This window comes from Pipistrellus hanaki (assembly GCF_964339955.1).
Source record: "Pipistrellus hanaki genome assembly, chromosome: 1".
NCBI classification, from domain to species: Eukaryota; Metazoa; Chordata; class Mammalia; order Chiroptera; family Vespertilionidae; genus Pipistrellus; species Pipistrellus hanaki.
The window spans coordinates 59045429-59067432 of NC_140503.1; the positions used below are offsets into that span (position 1 = coordinate 59045429).

The 22004-nt window shown below is 45.7% G+C and overlaps 1 protein-coding gene across 1 annotated transcript in view; it reads right to left on the reverse strand.

Moving 5' to 3' along the window:
- The window catches only part of SORD (sorbitol dehydrogenase), a 33175-nt gene extending 12053 nt beyond the window's left edge, over positions 1–21122 (reverse strand). Inside the window, exons 1-4 of the mRNA XM_084904003.1 lie at positions 20948–21122; positions 11017–11050; positions 7421–7585; positions 3627–3786 (exon numbers count right to left, since the gene is read on the reverse strand). Of these exons, the coding sequence (XP_084760129.1) occupies positions 3627–3786; positions 7421–7585; positions 11017–11050; positions 20948–21010 (422 nt within the window). The 5' untranslated portion in view covers positions 21011–21122. The remainder of the gene's footprint in view (positions 1–3626; positions 3787–7420; positions 7586–11016; positions 11051–20947) is intronic.
- Between the last annotated feature and the right edge of the window lie 882 nt (positions 21123–22004).

A 22004-nucleotide genomic window follows, 5' to 3' on the forward strand; every position in this document is an offset into this window, starting at 1 on the left:
GGTTTTCACCTCCAAGCCCACTGGTTTCTTGATCCTTTTAACCATCCTACTGAGGATGACAGCAAACATTTGCCTAAGGCTTTACAGGTTAGCCAGCTTTCTCATCCATTATCTCATTTAATCCTCACCATGACCTTGTCAGGTGAGAAAGACAGGCTTTATTTTTTTTACCTTTATTTTACACAAGAGAACACTGAAGCTCCATGACATTAAGGGACTTGCCCAAGGTTAAAATGCTAGTGAGTGGAAAAGCAAGGTTTGAACCCAGGGCTCCTGATTCCACATTCTCTGCCAGTCCCATTATTAGTGGACTCTGGGTACAAACAGCTCTGTAGTTAATATTTAATTTCTGCTAGTTCTTAACCCTCCAGTATTGATTTAGTCAGTGTCCAAAAAAACTCCACATAAAAACCCTCAAGTTAAAAAAATAAAAATAAATTTAAAAAAAACAACCCCCCCCCCTAAAAAAAAAAAACACAAACAAAAAAACACCCCATCAAGTCCCAGCCCTGGCTGGTGTGGTTCAGTTGGTTGGGCATTGTCCCATGCACAGAAAAGTTGCCAGTTCTATTCTCGATCATGGCACATGGTCGGGTTGTGGGTTCGATCCCCAGTAGTGGGTAAGCAGGAGGCAGCTAATTGACGTTGCACTATCACATCAATGTTTCTCTCCCTCTCCTTTCCTCTCTCTGTAAAAATAAGTAAAAAATCTTAAAAAAAGAAAACCCTCAAGTTCCAAAAAGAAATAATAGCCGCAGCCAAACCATGTGCTCATCCCCATGACCTTCTGTCATTGTTCACGATCCCCAAAGAATAAATAGCAAGGCCTGCAGGTGGCCTGGCTGCCACTCACCACCCTTTCCTTCCCTTCCCTCCCCTCTGCTTCTCTCACTTCATTTCCTATCCCACTCCTATCCACCCTCCTGCTCCGAATGCTGTCATCGCCCCTTCAACTCAACCCATCAACTCTATATGAAAAAAAAAAAAAAAGAGCTTAAAATGGAATAATGAAAATTCTCAAACTCTCACGGACTGCCGACCACACTCCCTCAGACACACCTGTCTTTCCCATTTGGGCCTTCCCAAAGCTTATATTGGAGCTAAGCTGAGGGTGGCCTTTGGTCAGGAGCTGTGTGCTTCTCCTCTCCCCTTCACTCTGACTTCCCTTTGGAATGAGAGGGGCTGGGGACGGTGCTAAGAGAGGACTGCTATCTGGGCGACATCACGCATGCATCCATACCCAGCAGCGTGGAGGCAGAAGCACCAGGCGGAGTCCTGGGGCTCAGCCCCTTTGCCACCGACCTTGAGAGAGTTACTGGGTCATCCTTCCCCAATCTTTCATGACTATAAACACCAGAGAATGACAAGGCAATTGATGGTTCTCACAATAGGGTTCAAGGAACAGGCAAAGGGTTAAAGAATAATTTAGAAGCCAAGGAGGAAGCAGGAAGATAAGCTGAACAAGGTGGGTAGGAAAATAAAGAGACTGGTAGAGAAACCAGAGAGAAGGGCTTGGGCCCATGGGCTGGGGACACAGCCAGAACTTACCCCGGGAGGAGAGGAGAGGCAGGGGCTGCATATCCCCTGGAGGCCCTCCTCCCTCCTCCCATCATCACTGCCAGCCAGAACGCCCTCCCACAGCTTTCCCTACAAAGCACCCCTCACCCCTCACCCCTCCCCAGCCCAAGGCTCTCTTTCAGGCTAACCCTATCCTAACCCCTGGACTCAAGGCCATGGCTCTGATATGTGATGGCACCATTTATTGAGCAATTCCTTTGTGCCAGGACTCATGCTGAGCACTCTATATGCCTTTCTCATTAAATCCTGTCAATAATTCTATGCATTTTATTGGTTCTATTATTGTCTCCATTTTACAGGCAAGGATATCGGAGTTTACAAAGTTTAAGTAACTTGTTCAAGGTCACGCTGTTGGTAAACGGCAGAGATTAGTGGTTAGTTTCGAGCTTTACCTCTTTGTTCTTCTGCCTTCGACAAGAACTTTGTTTGGCGCCCTGAGCTGGAAAGGGCCCAGGAAAGGTGGTTCTGGAACCACTTGCTGAGAGGTGGACTCTGCCCACAAAGCCTGCTTTTTCTTCTAGAACAGGTTTGGATGTTGACTTAATTAAACTCGTCGTGAGGTCTCCAGCCTGTGACTCCCCTCAAGGTTTCCAGTGGGCACTTGAAAACTCAGATCTGTCAGACTGCCCTTGTGAGTGGCATCAGGTCTCCACCGGACAAGCCCCATCCTGGCTGACAGAGCCACCGCTGGGGCCGGGCTGGGGCGGAGGAATCAGAAGGAAAGTGGCACATCAGCACCCCAGAGCTCCATGGGCCGGGGGCCAGGTAGGAGGTACAGCACTCTGCTTCTGCCAGCCAGCCACAGCTTCTCACCCCAAAGCCATTTTGAATGCTGGGGTCATGCAGTGAGCACAGGGCGGGAGGAGTTCAAGCATCACAGCTTGACTCCTGGTTCTGCTCTGTGCCAAGTCTGTTCGCCTCCTCCTGCCTCTGCTAACCCTTGCAATAGACGGCATAACAGGGCCCTCGCTGGTTTGCCTCAGTGGATAGAGCATCAGCCTATGGACCGAAGGAAGGGTCTCGAGTTCCTTGGTTGCAGGCTCCTCCCTGGTCAGGGGCCCTGGTTGGGGTGCGAGCAAGAGGCAACCAATGGATGTGTTTCTCTCACATGGATGTTTCTCTGTCTTTCCCTCTCTCTTCCACTCTCTCTAAAAGATCAATGGGAAAATATCCTCGGGTGAGGATTAACAAAAAAAAATAAAAATATATAAATAAACCCGACCAAACATCTGCTGCCACCTTATCACTGCCCTGGCAGAGATATGATAGGTATGCAAAGCACTTACTAGCTCTGAGGCACAAGTTAATAATAGTGACTTTATGTGCATTGTTTTATTTAATCACCTAATCAGCAGAGGAAAGTTAAGTCATTTCCCCGAAGTTACTCACTAGGCGGGAGTGAATCAGGGCCCCAAAGTCATGTGCCGGCTCCTTGCCAGGCCTCCTCAGTAAGCCCCCTACAAGGCCATTGCTGTTAACAGTTCTCCCTCCTGCACCGAAACCGGTTTGGCTCAGTAGATAAAGTTTCAGCCTGTGGACTGAAAGGTCCCAGGTTCGATTCCAGTCAAGGGCATGTACCTTGGTTTTGGGCACATCCCCAGTAGGGGGTGTGCAGGAGGCAGCTCATCTATGTTTCTAACTCTCTATCCCTCTCCCTTCCTCTCTGTAAAAACTCAATAAAATATATTTTAAAAGAAAAAAAAAAAAGTACTCTTTTCTGCAGCCGCAGTGGAAACCAATAACGGAAGATAAATCACAACAAGTTATCACCAGGATGGCTGGGAAGGAGTGGATGACCATTTTCTATTGCTGCTCTGGGTGAGGGAAGGTTAGACTGAGAGACTAACACCAAGCACTGAGAGTCAGTCTCAGTGCTAGTCAGGCTGCCCTCCCTTCAAGCCCCCAGGAGAGCAGGCCCAGCATAGAGATGCCTCCTGCCTGGAATTAAGAGTTAAAAAGAACAAAGTCACCACAGGAAAGTGGGAGAAAGAACACAAACAAATGAAGGGAGAGAGGTCCCAGGTGGCAAGGCTGGGCTGGGCACTAACTTGTAGCAGAAGCTGGCATTGTGCTTATAGAAGCGGCAGAGGTTCCCATCATCGGGGGGCGTGGCACAGAAGAAGATGGTTGGTGACAGGTTGTACCGGCCAATCTTGCAGAATTCATCAATTTCTCGGGGAGCACCGGGCTCGATGGCAACACGATCACCTGGAGAGGAAAACAGGAGCAGGCACACAGGTGCTGTGGAGGGGCAAGCCGGCTCCACTTCCCGTCTCACACTGCTGCAAAAGAGGTAGCTAGTGTGTGGAGTTTGCAGACATTTTTTTTTTTCTTGACCTGTTTTGAAAACGTGGGGCAAACCCTTTACAAAAGTCGTACAGTCTGGTTGTGTTTAGACAGTAACTAGGAACCAACTGATTCCCGGTTAGCAGAAGCATTAAGGCAAACGACCCGCAGAGGCCTCCGCCTCAGGCACAGCGGAGAGTGACGCTCAGGCTTGTGAACCGCCCGCTCTATCGTACTTCCTCTCTGTGTCTTCCTGGGTCTTCTTGGAAACCAAGCATTAGAATTGCTCTTCTCTCTCATTAGGAAAAATTTCAAGCACATAGAGAAGTTGAAAAACCTGTGCAGTGAACACCCAGATATCTTCCACCTAGATTCTTCAATTTACATTGAACGACATTCACTTTATCACATACCCATCCATCCATCCCATCTATCCATCTTTTCTGGTGCATTTCAAAATAGGATGCAGACATTAGTACACTTCACCTTTAAGTACTTCAGCCTGCATAGCATTAACTACGTAGAGTTCAATACTTGTTTATGGTTCTTTCTTAAGATAAAATTTTGATATAGATGAAATGCACAAATGTTAAGTGGACCACTAGATAAATTTTGATAGATGCATTCACCTGTGTGATGTGAACCCCTGTCAAGATACAGAACGTCACTGTCTTGGACATGCCATTCCTTTGTGTTCCTTCCCAGTCAATCCCCAGTCCCACCCCAAGAGGGGTGTACCAGTGGTATTAGCACCCTCCTGAGCCTGAACAATGTGTTGTTAGCAGACAGAAGAGCCCTGGGAGGTTTGCCTTTTGCTAAGCGGTGATACTTAGGCCATTTCTTCTATCTTTTGTGTTAAAAGTATCCAGAGAACAGTGTAGAGTCCATGTATGTAGTTAGTGCTCATTAAAATAGTGTTGGTGGCCAGGCTGGGGTGCTCAGTGGTTGAGCATCAACCTATGAACCAGGAGGTTGAGGTTTGATTCTCAGTCAGGACACATGCCCAGGTTTCAGGCTCGATCCCGGGGCGGGGGGGGGGGGGGGGGGGGAGCATGCAGGAGGCAGTCGATCAGTGATTCTCTCTCATCATTGATGTTTCTGTCTGTCTCTCTCTCCCCGCCCCCTGAAACCAATAAAATAATATACTTTTTAAAAAGAGAGATGGCCTGATTGTATATAAATTAGGAATTCTTCCATGCCTTAGATTTACTGATTCTTTAATATGTATGTTTAAATTTTATAAATAAGTATATCAAGAACTTCTCAATGAGTGGTTTTATTCTTTCTAGATTAGTTGATTAGAACTTTAAATCAAAGTTAGCAAATGAAACAATTAAATAAAAATTTTTATTCTAAAAAAACAGTACCCCCAGCAATCCCTGTGACCACTAAGATGTGATCTACCTATATCTCTCTTCCTTCTATGCCCTCTACTTTCTCTGCTGCCCAATGAACTTTCTGCAGACTATGCTTCTAGCACTGACAATGAATTCTTCAACTTAGTATTCAAGATCTTCCATAATTAGGTGAAGTTTATATTTTTCAGTTTTGTTTTGTAATTATTATTATATAATAACAATACAACTCACAGTTGTATGGTGCCTTTTAAAGAGGAACTTTTGTATAGATTATGAAAATTATCATTTCTACTAACTATCCAAGACAGAACCTTCGCTCTGAGTAGCACAGAGTTTATTAATAATTGCCTCTGCAATTTTATTATGCTGCTCCTCTTAACTGGAACATTAGCTTCTGATCTCTTTAGAAATTCAAATACAAAACCTTGCTCCACATTCTGGGCATCCCAGTGACTGTACACTTTTTCTAGAGTCAGAAAGACCAAGGCAGGCATCCTAGCTCTAAGACTAAGTAGTGTATGACCTAGGCAATCGCCATGCTTCACTTTCTTCATCTGTTAGTGAGGAAAATAATGCCTATCTTGTAGAGTTGTTTAAAGAACAAAGTAAGTAATTTTATGGGTATTTAACATGGAGAATAACAGTATTAAATCAATAAATGTTATCTGTCTTCTTATAATTATTATTGTGGGGTTTTTTGTTATTGTTTTTATTTTTTGTTTTTTGTTAATCCTCACCCAAGGATATGCTCCCATTGGTTTTTAGAGAGCGGAAGAGAGAGGGAAAGATAGAGAGAAACATATCAGCTGGTTGTCTCCTGCATCTGCTCCAAACAGGGCCTGGGTCAGGGAGGAACCTGTAGCCAAGGTACGTGCCCTTGACAGGAATCAAACCTGGGGTCCTTTGGTCGCAGGCCAATGCTCTATCCACTGAGCCAAACCGGCTAGGGTTCATAATATTTTTATTAAATGTCTGGCTCAAAGAAAGACCTATCTCCTCCATGAGCTTTCTTGACACAACTGTGTCCATGACAAATGCCCTTTCTTTGAACTTCTAGAGCCCATTCTTTACTGATTTCACCACTTCACCCTATGGTCTTGTTCTCTAACTGTTGGTATATATATATATATATATATATATATATATATATATATATATATACATAAATATATCGTGATGTCTGGTCTCCCCAGGTAGATCAAAGCATCCAAGGATCTTATCTTCTCCTTTTTCTATAGCCCTCAAAGCACCTGGTACAGGCTGGATCTATTGTGGACACTAAGCACCTGCTATAACTTAAATTTAGAGACGACAACCCCCGCCTCCCTCCCCCTCCCCGCCCCCCACACCATTCTTATTATGACATATATTCATAAGAACCAATCAGTGACTGCTAGAAGCTATGCACCTTGCACACTGGAAGAATCCTGAAAAAATCCAGGGGGTTTCTCAGCTTTACCGATGATGGAGGGCCTGACTTAACTTTCCTGAATGAGACACACGTCTAGCTTCTTCAGAGCCGGTCTATCTCTCCCCATGTAACTGGGCTCAGAGAGCTTTCTAAGTAACATAGGACGGCACCTCTACCAACCTCCTCTTCCTCCAAATAATCTGACAGCATCTCCAGACTATACAGTGGCCTCCTCAGAAAAGGAAGGTTAAAGCCAATAAATAGCTTGGATTTATTTCACTGTGTTGGGGAACATATCATAGTCTACTACAGCCGAGAATTCCTGCCATTGAGAGCATGAATTAAACAAATCTAGAAACATACTGGTGGTTTCCTAGCCATCCAATAAAATCAAAGATTGCTCTGCAGGCCCTGGTTCTTAGTATGTGGAGGCATATTGTGGTTCCTGGGCCTGGAACACTTTCCCCACCCTGGTTGGCTTATTTCTGACTTGCCTGATTGGCTTAATTATCCATTTCTCAGATAAGCCAGGGTCTGAGTAAAATACACCAATTATACCCTGTGTTCTTCTCTGCTGTCCTCAACACGATTGTAATTAAGTAACTATTTGTGTGTCCCAGCTCTGTCTCCCACTGTGGAAGGTTAAGGAACATGTGTTTTGGGACCAAGGCTGTCTTGTTGACTGTTGCATCCCGGTGTTTAATGGAGAACCTGACCCTGAGAAAGCATGCACAGACATTGATGTTGAATGAATAACTTGATCCATTAGCTGAAGGGCTTTGCTCACCTGGTTGTAGGTGCCTTACTGATGACCCCACTTTTACGACTGTTCCTGAAGCTTCATGACCCAGAACCATTGGCTTTGTCACAATAAAATCCCCAATTCGACCATGCTGCCAGTAGTGGACATCTGAGCCGCAGATTCCAACAGAATGCATCTTCAGCAGCACCTCTGATAAGAAAAAGGAGAAGGAGAAAGCAAGTGAGGGAGGGAACAACGCTTCTATCACCCTGAGGCACCCTGGCGATTCTCCAGATCCGTGTTTCCCAAAGTGTGGTACACGTACCCCCAAGGGTACGGGAAGAGTTTGGTGGGGATACGCACTGCACCGTGCTTAGCTGCGCCTAATTCTACGTTCTCATGAGTACGAGGGGTACTCAGCGTTACGGAAATTATAGAAGGGGTACACAGATGTCAAAAGTTTGGGAAACACTGCTCTAGATGAAGGAGAGAGCTTGGCTTCAAAGGTCAGGTACAAAATTTAGGCCACAGAGGAGGGCAAGCTTAATAGCAACCCAGATTGAGTCTTGCAAGATAAGAAAGCTTCCACAGAGTGAAATAACTGCATGAGGGTTAACTCTATGTGTCAAGTTAGCTAGGCTATGGTGCTCAGTTGTTGGGTCAATCACTAGATGTTGCTGTAAAGGTATTTTTCAGACGTGATCAATATTTAAGATATGGAAACAACCTAAGTGTCCATCAATGGGCAAATGGATAAAGAAATTGTAGTACATATACATAATAGACTATTATTCAGCCATATAGAAGGACATGTTGCCACTTGCGACAACATGGATGGACCGTCAGGGCGTCATGCTAAGTGAAGTAAGTCAGACAGAAAAAGGGAAATACCAAATGATCTCACTAATATGATATTGTAGAATTAAAAACAAAACAAAACAGAAACAACAAGAAGAAAGAAAACAAGCTCACAGTTACACAGAACAGATTGGTGGTTGCCAGAGGCGAGGGGTGGGGATGGGGGTGGGGGAATAGATGAAATGGGTGAAGAAAGTCAAAAGGCACAAATTTTCAGTTGTGAAATAAGTCATGAGGATCTAATGTACGGCACAGCAACTGCAATTAATAATCCAGTGTTATCTGAAAGATGCCAAGAGATTACATCATAAAAGTTTTCATCATAAGAAAAAACTGTAACTACATGAAGTAATGAATGTTAACTAGACATTGTGATCACTTCACAATAGACCCAAATACTGAATCATTATGTTGATCACCCAAAACTAACATAATGTTGTATATCAATTAGACCTCAACTTTAAAAAACAAATACTCAAATCATTAGACTTTGTATAAAGCAGACTACTCTCCATAATGTGGATATGCCTCATTCAATTGAAGTCCTTAAAACGAAAAGACAAGATCGAGGTTTTCTGAAGCTCAAGACTGTGAAATTTTACCTGAATTTCCAGATTGCTGTCAGCCCTACAAACTTCTGATTTTCCAGCTCTAATAATCATGTGAGCCAATTCTTTAAAAAAGATCTTCCCCCTACCCTCTGTATACATGTATAATAAATCTATATAACTAATCTCTCTCAGTTCAGTTTATATGGAGAATGCCAACACACTGCATAATTGAGATATTATTAGGAGGAAGAAATTCATTAATTATATGAGAGAAAAAACTTTTCTAGGACATAACTGTTACGAGATAATTAATAGACTGGGCCTCTCACGAAAGGGAGGCTGGCAGAATCTAGGCGTGGCAACACTTCAGGAGCTGCCAAGCCATGTTTTCACGCCTGTTGTTTTGTTAACAACGGGTAGTGTTAATTTAAGCCACTCAAATATTTCAACTGGCATTTCAGCCTTCACAGGTTTGACTATAGTGAGATTTGGTGGTATTATTGTTGTCCGTTTTCCAATTTTAAAATAATGATGCTACTGCACCTCTTTGCTAAAACAACTCCTAAAGGATTACTGGTCTAGTCTGAGATGACCATGTTACAAGTATCTCCCTGAGAAAAACAAAGAGACCCAACGCTGCGCTGTGCACCCAGGTGTCTCACGCTGTCCTTGCCACCCACCTACGGTGACCCACCAGGTGTGACCTTGTAGAACTTTCGCCACTTTTAGTTTGGGTGAACATAGTAAGAAATGGCGGGGTGAATTCTGAAATCTAAGGAAGGGAAAAGTCATTTGAGTTAGGAAAATTATCTCAGAATTTCCTCTCTTTAAGTTACCAACTTGTAATAAGAGGTTAAATTGGACTTGCTAGCCCGGCTGGCTGGTGTGGCTGGTTAAGCATCAATCCATGAACTAGGAGGTTACGTTTGATTCCCAATCAGGGCTCAATCCACAGTAGAGGTGTGCAGGAGGCAGCCAATCAATGATTCTCATCATAAATGTTTCTATCTCTCTCTTTCTCTCTCTCTCAAACCAATAAAAACATTTTTTTAAAAACTGACTTGCTAGAACTCTAGGTGAAATGTACCACTGATTCACCTTCCAATTCAAGGATAGCAAGAGGCAAGAAAGTGAGAGCAGAATGCTGCCTCCAGGAGAAAAGCAGTCCCGGGATCCTTTGAGTCAAAGGCAGCCCATGTTTGTCCACCTCTAGAATCAACACCAACTTTTCAGGACACAGCGAGTTGTCTCTTTCACTCCTCTAACAGTGATATCTTGGTGAAAACACATAAGTCCTAAATATACATTACTTGCTAAATACTGCTAGAAACGGCTCTGGTCTGTAAACCAATAACCTAACTGACCTTTGAGTAGCAAAGCTCTAGGAACGCCAGGAAAGCTTCCTTCAAACTGATGCTCTCCCAGAAGCTACAGGTGTGGGGTAAGGTGGGGCAGCATAACCCAACTCATCAAGGACAGGAAGGGGACCTGACCGGCTGGATGTGAGATAAGCTATCTGCAGACGCCCTGCGCCTTGCTCTCAGCCTTACTGGCAGATCACAAAGGGGAAACTCCAGGGACGGGAGGGATTGGAAAACTGTCAGCAGGGATCTACCTTAGTCAATAGGGTGGCATGCCTTGCCCAGGTAGACACCACCCAGGAAACATGTGTCATCTCGGCCACTGGCTGGCACAGTGAGAGGCTAGCTAGAGTGAAACAGAGCTGGTGGAACCCTGCCCCGGCGTGCACACCCACTTGTGGCACCCGGATGGTTAAGGGCAGTGGGGCAGGGTTCCATGCAGCCCCTCCCACCCCCACTGGACAGGTCCTGGCCTTTCTGGCAGGATACTCCCTTTTCTGACCAAAACATTAAGTTCTGCAGTCTCACTTCTTTTCAGCATTTGGATTCAGCCACCCAAATAGTGGCTTATCCCAAAGTCAAAAGAACAATTCTGCTTTTGGTCCATAAGATGTGTTATGCCCAACACTCTTTGGGACAAGCCAGCAGTCTGATATGGTAACTCTTCTCATTCTATCACTGTCTGTTTTATTGCATCGGCCAAGTGGTGTGTATCCAGTCATGCTGTGGACAGTGCGGGAGGTGGAGCCTAACAAGAGCATAGCTTTAAATAGAGGCAAAAGTGTCAATTGTAGCGGGAGAGGGTGAGGAAGCAATGCCCATGTGTCTCCAGGGGAAATAATAAGATATGTTGAATATCCCAAGGACCTACCATTTGGGCCTGGTTCAGGAACAGGATAGTTCTCCTAAAGAAAATAAAACAGAAAAACCATTTAGCATGCATAATAAATTTACCTTATGAACATTCTCATTAAAAAAAATTAAAGTGGAGTTTCATTCAAATGTTCCTTTTTGGAGTTAACGCAGGCTCAGGCCAGACTGTTGCTGGGTGGCTGCCAGGGGGCTACGCGGAATAGCGCTGCCCTCACATCACTCAGAGATGGCTTTGCCTGAGACTCAAAGAAGAGCGTGCTGTGTGCATCCCCGGGTGAAAGGATGTTTGGGCTGCCACCTAGAACTGCATTCCTTATCACAGCCTTCTCTCCTGAAAACACACAGATACAGATTTGTTTGGCCTGGCTAACTTGGGCAGGGAAAGAGCTGCATTCCTTATTACATCCTTCTCTCCTGAAAACACACTGTTGATACAGATTTGTTTGGCCTGGCTAACTTGGGCAGGGGAAGTTTGAAGGCGTTTCTAGCAGCTACATGAGAGCAGCTTCCAGGGCTGGAAAGTGTGTGGCTGCTCTTTTCCCTGTACACAGGGCACAGACCAACACGTGGCCCAGAGTGTGAGAGGTCCTTGGGAATACATGGGGCCTGTTCACAGATTCAAAAAGCAACCTGATTATTTCGGTGTTCACGGCTATTATTTATTTCTTTTAGAGAAAGGAAGGGAAAAAGAGAAAAACTGATTTGTTGTCCCATTTATGTATGTATTTATTAACCAATAAATCATTGTATGTGTCCTGACTGGAGATCAAATCCACAAACTTGGCAGATTGGGACGATGCTTCAACCAACTGAGCCGCCCACCTAGGATACAGCTATTATTATTATTATTTTCCCTCAATGTCAACTGGCTAGGAAATTCCTGGTGATGAGGAAGGACAGCGAGTGGGCAAATCCAAGTGGTTATTTTATGAACTAGAGGCCCAATACATGAAATTCGTGCAAGGGTAGGCCTCCGAGGCCCCGTCCCCCACCCACTGGTCATTCCGGAAGGTTGTTCTGCCATCCGTGTAGTTAGCATATTAGCTCTTTCTTATATAGGAGTCTTTGAATGCAGCCTAAAAGAGGAAGAAAGGATATGAAATGTTCACAGCACCTACTATGTGCCAGACAGTGTTCTGGGCTTTACACACATCATGGCACATGGTCCTCACCAAAGCCCATCTCATTTGCAGATGAGAAACCTGAGGCTGGGAAGTTCAATAACTCGGTCAAAATCATACTGCCGGAGTGGACAGATCAGGGCTAGCCCCAGGTGTGTCTGATTCCCAAGGCTGCTTCAGTGTATCCCACCGCACCCTCAGGGTGAAATACGCCTTTTCTCCTTCAGGGGTGGTGGTGCGAGGAGCCATCCATTGGGTGATGAGATGGGCACTGGGCCACACACAGAGCACTCTGGGAGGGACACTACTCAAAGCTTTCCTGCTGAAAGCTTCCCCAGGATGCTTTTATAGGCAGCAAGACACAACATGGGGCTCTTTAGCTAACAAGGTGATATCCTTAATGCCAAAGACCGTGCCTTCAGTCTCTTCGGAACCAGTTAGTATTCTGCCCCAAACCTGGTTTCTTATACTGGTTACATATCTATTCTCTGTAACGGTGTTTCCATGGGAGGTCCGAGGTTCTCGCTCATCTCAGATTACCAGCCCTTTCTGTTGAAGTAGCTCAGTGCTAATATGAACTCCTTGCCTCCAGGGAAACAAAGTCCCAAGTGATCATGCTAATGCTGACCAACTGCTTTGTATCAGGCTGTGCTAAGTGCTGTACATGTATCACCTTGTATAACCCTCACGACAGCCTGTGTGTACCTTCTGTTATTATCTCATTTTCCATATGCTGAGACTGAGAAGGGTGAGACTTAGCAAACTGCCCATGGGAATGCTAAGGTAGTAACTGGTGGGGCTGCATCCAAAGCAGCCTGATGTGGGCAGAGGGGCTCAAGGCAGCTTTTCATCTCTTAATAATTTAAACTGGCTACATCTGCAAGGAAGGAAGACAGATGTGAGGGAGGGAGGGAGAGAGGGAGGAATGGAGGGTAAGAAGGGGATAGAGAATAAATTTAGAAATGGGCAGCTCCGGATAGCGATCACCAAAATCTTTTTCAAAGAAGTTGCTGGTCCCACACCTGACATTACACAACACCAGGGACTGCTGTATAGTTGTTTCTGTGATACTGAGTGAAATTTTAAACTGTAGGTTAAAACAGGCCTTTATTTCAAACGTGGAAATGCATCCTATTCTGCCCCCTAAAGGCACTAGTAGGCAACTTCTCAGGCCCAGAGAAAATTCCTCAGCCACACTCCTAGTAACTTGCCTCCAGCCAGGCTAGACCTGAACACCCATTTGAGCAGGGGCGGGGGGGGGGGGGGGGGGGGGGTAAGATTCCAGCAACTGTTGGGCACACGGAGCAGGCCCTAAGTGTCACTAGACACCACTATTGTAAATATTGACTACTACAGACCAGCTTTGACCTTCCCAGAGGAGCAAGGCTGCAGTGACCTTCCCAGACACTAGGGGGTGCTGCGCCAATAGCCTGGATTTTCCTTCTCAGCAGAACACACTTTCTGGAGACAAGGCGATTATTATTCTTTAAATATATTTTCCATATCCCTGTGGGAACATGGAATCATCTCAGGTGCCTCTAGCATCCTAAATGTTATCTTACTTTCCCTAAATATATTTTCTCAAATTAGCCTAAATATGTTATTAAATATATTTTTTCTTGATTTCAGAAATGAAGGGAGATTCAGACATCAACAATGAGAAAGAATCATTGATTGGCTGCCTCTTCCACATCCCACACTGGGAATTGAGCCCGCCACCCTGGCATGTGCCCTGACAGGGAATCAAATCATGACCTCCTGGTTCGTAAGTTGATGCTCAACCACTGAACCATGTCAGTTGGGCTTTGAGAATTTAAATACCTTTCCCCATAAACCAACTTTCCTTTTATGCCCTTTTCTTGATGACTCTCATCACCCTTACAACTCAGCTTGGCTCCTGACTCCCCTCTCAGCAGGAGCCATGCCACCTGAGCACAAGACCATGCTAAAGACCTGCCCTTAAGTCGGTAAGTATCATCCCAAGCCTAGTTGTGGAGCTCAGTGTATTGGAAAGTTATCACAGCATGGTCACTAACAAAACCTTGCTTTTTGGTCATGGTTCCTTGCTTTTTGTTGGCGATATTGGCTACAATCCTGTTTACTCAATCTCCTTTTCTTTCTCAGGATTTAATGGTTATATTCTCTCATTTGTCCTGTTTCTCATTTATCAAAGTTCCTTAGTTCCTCTGATATCTGGAACTTTCACTCTTATTCCCACAGCCCAATCAGGCACAGTCAAGGTTTCCTAAACCCAATTTCTTCCCTGTGAGTGATAGTAACAAGGAGATGAACTGGGTAACTAACTGTTCTTTATTGTAGTTGTCAGTTTTTCAGCATTTTTTCACTTTTAGTCATGGTTTACATACATATTCTCCCTTCTATCCCCTTGAGGTCTTCCCATTTACTCCACTCCCACCCTCACCCCCACCCGCCCACCACCACTACCACCACCACCACCAATACCTGAATAAATCATGGAAATATTGTGGGAACATGGAATCATCTCAGGTGCCTCTAGCATCCTAAATGTTATCTTGCCTTCCCTAAATACATTTTCTCAAATTAGTCTAAATATGTTTCCAGATATATTTTGTTTTGTTTTGTGTTTTTAATATATTTTATTGATTTTGTACAGAGAGGAAGGGAGAGAGATAGAGAGTTAGAAACATCGATGAGAGAGTCATCGACGCCCGCAACCAAGGTACGTGCCCTTGACAGGAATCGAACCCGGAACCTTTCAGTCCCCAAGCCGATGCTCTATCCATTGAGCCAAACCGGTTTCGGCCTCCAGATATATTTTAATAGTCCCCTTTCCTCTACTTCCATCTGGGCATCTGAGTTCACACCCTCAGTATAGTATTTTGCATGGCTTGTAGCACTGGCCTCCACATGAGAAGAAATCGGAGGAAGATGCCTTTTCCCTCCTCCACCCAACCTGAGTGGCGCAGTGCAGACCCTCGAGCCGCCTGTCCATGTTCAAACCCAGGCTCCCTGCCACCAGCTGTGACCTCAGGGTCATTACATAACCTCTTCGTGCCCTCACTTTCATCCTCTGTTTAATTAAGATAACATAAAAGAGAGTACCCTTTTATGATTATCTTAATTAAACAGAGGATGAAAGTGAGGGCACTAAGAATAAATAAGATAGCTTATTACAAAAGAACGAAAATCAAAGTTCTTTTTCTATAATTAGCTCCCAGTACGGTTGAACCAGCTCTGGACAACCTTCCTTGTCCTTTTCCTTTTGAAAGGGTAAAGATGTTGTTTTGGAGGAAAGTTGTATTTCACTTGTTTTCTTTCTTTTTTTGTTTTTGTATTTTGTTTGTTTGTTTTATTTATTTAAAAAATTTTTTTATTGATTTCAGAAAGGGAGAGGGAATGATAGAAACATCAATGATGAGGAAGAATCATTGACCAGAGAAGCCCCCACTGGGGGGTCGAGCCCACAACCAGGGCATGTGACTTGACCAGAAATTGAACCACGATCTCCTGGATCATAGGTCAGCACACACTGAGCCATGCCTAGTTGGACTGTATTTCCCTTGATTCCATGTCACGACTAGAGAACTTGACTGCTCCTTTCAAGGCTGGGATATGGAAGAATACGAGGTAAGATGCCAGCAATGCTTTAGGCTTCATTCTATCAATTGTAGATAAGACGTAAAGCCACACCCCTGCCTCAGAGTGAGGGGCAGCGGGCATGGCTGGAAGGAGGTCACCTGCCCAGGTCCTCAAAGCCCACCTTCTCCCGCCCGCCAGGTCTCCTGTCAACCAGTTGGCTGGCTGTCCTGCACACTCAGGGAAAGCAGAGCAGAAGGCCTTATTTTTGCTCTCCTGCCTCGTCAATTTTCCTCCCTTAGAATGCCGAAGGGGTGTGTTGAGGGTGGGAGGAAAATCCAAAGGTTTCCAGTTGGCCATTTTGTCATAAGAGGCTTTGTTCTTGGCATTGGTCCTGGCAAACGGGGTCAAAGTAGAAGGTTCAGCACTCTCCCAAAGTCCACTCAGCCAGTCTCCAGTCCAGCTGTCAGTGCCCCAAGCCTTCTGAATTCTCAGACTCACTCTGTGCTCATTTGCTTATCTCCCAGGAACCATTTCACCCTGGTTGATTAACCCTAACCCTCTCCTTCGAGATTCCACATGAGGAGGGAAGTGAGGGGAAAAGAGGCATTTGGGATGACTTCCTAATTCCTGTGGGAATTGGGGGAGATATAGGTTTGGATATGTTGGGATTGTGGTGTTTGGGGACATCCAGGTCCAACAGGCATGAATCATGAACTCAGAATGAAACAAAAACCTGCGAGGCTTCTCTATCCTCACTAGCTGGGAAGGTGACCCCTTCCTGTCTGAAATTCCCCAGCACCTAGAACTGAATCCATGCAGGATGGTGAAAGGATTATTTAATTCTCAGCTATGATAAATGAATAGGCTTGAAAAATAATTTCCTCCTAATTCAAAACGTGTGAACATAGCCATACATGAACTTACTGGACAATTATTCTTTCTTTTAGGTACAAAACTGATTATTTATTTAGAATGAGAAATAAAACCACAATGAATAACAAATGTTAAGAAAGCTGATAGTATGACAAAGTTCAAAAGACAGAAATAATAGCAACTCAAATCTTCATGAAACTCATTAATGTTTAAACTTGATTCTGACACATAACTGTCTCTGCTCTTTATAATTAAGATCAACCCATAATCCTCAAATTATTTCCCCTTCAACTTGTTCTCTTCACATATAGCTAATTATAAAATATTCAGGCATGCATCAATGCCTGGAGAGATATATGTAAATTCTATAGATAACTCTCTGTGGCATTCAGCTCCCTGGACATGAGGATTGTGTTGTTCCTGTTCTCCCTATCCAGATGCTGTGCCTAAAACCTGGTAGAGCTGGCTATCAGGAATTAGAGCTGGCTATCAGGAATTAGGTATGTGATGCAATGTGGACATAAACTAAAAGGAGCTTTAGAAATGTTTGCAGCATTTTGATATTAATGTAACATTCAAAGGTAGCAATATAAATAAATTGGTCCATCTCAGAAAGTTTGTGAAGCACCCAGCCAGTATGGCTCAGTGGTTGAGCATTGACCCAGGAACCAAATCATGGTTTGATTCCTGGTCAGGGAATATGCCCAGGCTTCTGGCTTGATCCCCAGTGGGGGGCATTTAGGAGGCATCCGATCCATGATTCTCTCATATCTTTGATGTTTCTCTCTCCCTCTATCTCTCTATGAAATCAATAAAATCATATTAGGACCCCTTGGCAATGGGCAAGGAGACACCTGACTGACTGGTGGTGTTTCTCTTATGTCAATCAGGGGGCAAAGCAGATGTATAGTCCTTAGTTCATACTAGCTTGATACCTGTGTTGGTGGCCAGGGCTGTTTCATGCCTGAGGCACATTTAAACAAATAAATGTTTCATCCACAATTTAAAAAAAACATATTGAGGAAAAATAACAGTTTGTGAAGCATTGTGAGGATTGAGTATTCTGAAATTCTCATAAATATAGAATCTAACTCATGCTTTGAAGTTCAGGTAATCTGAGATTAATCCTTAGTAAATAAAAGTCAGCCTAACTTACTTGATTTAAGTAAAAACAGATATGTCTTTATTTTATTTGGGTTTTACAAAAATAAGTTCATATTAATAACTGACTTTGTTGTCTATGAAATATTTCTAGAGTTTAAATGATTTTTTTAAAAGAATAAAGGATGCATAAATGATTGCATGCTGACAGTCAGCTGAAGGCATTTCAATCTACATGTTATTGCCTCCTCATGGCCAAACACCTGAACAGCCAGAGGTAGTGGTCGGCAAACTCATTAGTCAACAGAGCCAAATATCAACAGTACAAGGATTGAAATTTCTTTTGATAGCCAAATTTTTTAAACTTAAATTATATAGGTAGGTACACTGTTATTAACTTAATTAGGGTATTCCTTCAATTGCATTGTACATGCGCACTCGAACATGCTATTTTGTGGAAGAACCACACTCAAGGGGCCAAAGAGCCACATGTGGCTCAGGAGCCGTGGTTTGCCGATCACTGCCTTAGGACAATTTGTGTTAATAAAAAGCAAGGGGTCCTGAGACAAGGGAGAACTTAGTTCCTTTAGCCAAGCTCCTCTGGCCCCCCAAATGCCTTCCAAAATTATGTTTATCTCTGGATCCTTGATTAATTTACACACAGCACCTTCTCCAGATTCCTGAACCCCTTCTAGATGCCGAGAAACACACACCGGCATTAATAGGGGACATTAAAGACTCCTCCAGAATGAGAAGCTACTGACATTAGAGGTAGACAGCTGTCCCAAGATGACTAATGGTGTATAACTATGGGTTGTCATTGAACTCTGAATTATTTGATTGTTTTTTATCTGTTTGCTAATGATGTTATTCATACAAATACCTATACTTGTTCCTTGGATTTTTCTACATAGTCCCACTGCTTATGATTACTGAACATGTGTAAAATAACTGTAAATACTCTTTTCATGGCATATGTAAATGTGATACTAGATGCGAATATATATATATATATATATATATATAAAACAGAAGGCAAACCTTGGGTCATAATGGTTCAGAATAATCTAGAGTGCTTTTTTCCCCCCCACAATGAAGGCCATAAGACTTGACTGCTTTCCATTGACCTACCTTTCCCTTTTTGGGAAAATTCCACTCCGACCCATACTCCATGGTTATGGTATTGCCCCATCCCCAGTGCTCAAGATAATGTAGATTCTGATACTTCCTAGGAACAAGCCTTCCTAGCTCTGGGAGACTGACCACACAATCAGAACAAAAGTTTGGCCGAAACCAGCTTGGCTCAGTGGTTAGTGTCGGCCTCTGGACTAAAAGGTCCCAGGTTCGATTCCGGTCAAGGGCATGTACCTTGGTTGCAAGCAGATCCCCAGTAGGGGGTGTGCAGGAGGCAGCTAGTCTGTGTTTCTTGCTCATTGATGTTTCTAACTCCCTATCCCTCTCCCTTCCTCTCTGTAAAAAATCAATTATATATATATATATATAATTTAAATCTTAAAAAAGAAAAAAAAAGTTTGGTCATTGATATATAACCAAAAGGGGAAATTGTAAAAGAAAAAGGACTTCTATGGGAAGTAACCTCACAGGGTGATGTGATCCTAAATTCCGAACTGGGAAAGTCATGGTGAATAGTCACACCGCAGGTATATAATTTTTTAAAATAGTTTTTGTTGATTTTAGCAAGAGAAGGAGAGAGAGAGAAACTTTGGTGTAAGAAACATCAGACGGCCTCTTGCACACCCCACCAGGGATGGAGCCCACAACCTGGGCCTGTGCCCCACATCGAACCCGGCCCCGTTGGTGCACGGGACTTCACTGAGCCACACCAACTGAGCCACACCAGCCAGGACTATAACTTTAGTAAAAGGCTTATCTTTGCCTTAAGTAAGCCCTGGCCATTCTTCCTCTTCACCTCGGTTAACACACCTTTGAAAAACACTCTTTCAGACCCCTTCTTCTAATAGATAAAACACCCCTTTCAGACCTCTCCTAAAGCAGGCCAACCTCAAGAGAGCACAAAATCTCACTTCCTGTTCCCTGGCACACGTTTTCTCGGATGTTTCTTACATCAACAGCTTCAACAATCAGCTCAAGCAGCATCCATCTCTCGGACCTCCTTCCTGGGCCAGGGGGCCTTCACTCTCTCTGACTGCCATCAAAGCCCTCACACTTGTATTGTTTCTGCGCCTCTCTATCTCCCCGGAGCAGACAGATGGCTGGGTTAGGGGCAGCGGCCTCCTCTCTGGACACCCAGCGGAGTAACCTGTTGGGTCTCTCCAATCCGGATCCTGGCGATGCGTGTTCTCTTTGAGGGGGAAGGATGTGTTAGGGAGCGAAAGAGATGGCTGGCACCCGTCCCACTTACCCACTGCCACCCTAAGCCCATCTGAGATGGACTTTGTCCAGGGAGCCCTGGCACACTCCCAGAGCTGACTTTGCAGCTCCCTAAACTCCTAAACTTTGGCCTCAGGAGCCAGGGGCAGAGGCAGGGTCTGGGTGGAGGAGAAAAATACACTAGTACATCATGCTTCTAAAGGTACAGGGAGCGGGGTCAGAAAGGGAAAAGGCTGGAAAGCGAACCAGACGTGGACCACGGGAGGTGAGGCAGAAAGGGGCTTTATAGACATGGAGCCTCTCAAGACCCAGGAGCCTGGCAGGGGCGCAGGGAACACCAGGAGTCCTGGGGGGTGCAGGCGGCGCTGGAAGGAAAGCAGGAAGGAGCAGAGCACCTAGTTCAGAAAGAGCTGGGCGCTCTCCTGATCACAATAACCCTGCAAAGGAGGCTTTATCAGCTGCAAGCAAGAGGGATTAAATACGAGTTCTGCAGCTTTGAAACGTCCCTCCCGCCCTGCTTTCTGCTCTGCACTGTCTGCCCAGAGAAATTTGGGGGGGGGGGGGGGGGGGGCACGTTCTAAGCCAGGCAGCCTCCCCGGTAGGTAGCCCTTCTGAAAAGTGCAATGACAGAGGCGTCCTAGCAGTCACCCCGCCACCTTCCTGGGCTCCAGCCACGTGCCGGCCTCGGGCTCCGTTCCGGGAGGGGAGGCGCGCGACACCAACCCGGCTCCTTGCATCACATGCCAACCGCCTCCCTCCCCCCCCCCCCCCCCCCCCCCCATGGTAACGAACTGGGATCGGAGCGGCCCGGACCGAGCGGAGCGGGGCCGGGCCGCGCAGGGACGGGCGAGCTGGGCCGGCCGGGCTCCGAGGCCGGAGGGCAGGGTCGGGCTGGGCTCCCCACTCCCCTCCCCGCCTCACCAGGCGCAGGTCCCCGGGGCCGTGCACCACCAGGGACAGGTTCTCGGACTTGGCCGCCGCCATGTCGCTCTTCCCTCCGGGGTGGAAGCTGCGCTCCGCAGGACGCCTGGAGGTTGTGGCGGCTGCCCGGCCGGGGGGTCGGGGGCAGGAGGCTGGAGGCAGGGCTTGGACTTGGGCGAGGCGGGGGCGGGGCTTCCTGGTCGCTGACAGCGGGGGCGGGGCTAGTGAGCGGGTCCAGGCTCCGCCCCCTTTCTCCACCCCCCCCCCTCCCCACTTCCCCCCTGCTGGAGCCCCTGAGGACAGATGAGGTCTCTGGGAGAGGAAGCAGATCCCCATCCTCCATCTGCTGCACACCTGTCAGCCTCACATCCAATCAAACATTGCTGCCTTGAAAGCAGCTGGCACAGGCAACAGCCACCGGACCAGTGTTTGCAAACTTCGGCTGGCTGCAGAAGATAGGGGATGCGCCCTATAAGGCAGGTTCTCAGGATCACCGCTGAGAGGCTGATAGTCCAAGGCTAGGTCTCAGCAGAGGCCTGTGGGTCTGTATGGTTAGCGCTGGGAATGCTGAGGCTGAGGCACAGGAGCCTCGCTGGTGTTGGCCTGGTGCCTCCAGCATCCAGCAAAGCCCCTGGCACCAGAAGGCGTGAAGGAGTGGACGGGTGCATCAGGGTAGAGAGGCTGTGAAGTGCAGAGTATGTGAGGTCTTGCTCCCTGGCATGTGTCCTCCGTTTGACTCAAACGCATAAAAATTCTCCAAAAAGAAGAAACAGCTGTGAAATGGAATCTGTGAGCCTCTTTCTCCTCGCTGGCTCTTCTGCTTCTTATGACAGAAGCAGGGGTTCTGCCTAACTTATTCCTTCAAGCCTCTCTCCCCTTAGAGACAGTTAAGTTTTCTTCTAACCGGAGAGAGCTGCCCCACGGAGAGGCCTAACTCCATAAAGCCCCTCCCTTTCAGAGCAGCGCACAGGATTTCATTCCCTATAACCCCTTTTCCAGACACTCAGCCAGCTCCTTGTACCTCCTCCCGGGGACCTTCCTCCAGCCCTTCAAGATG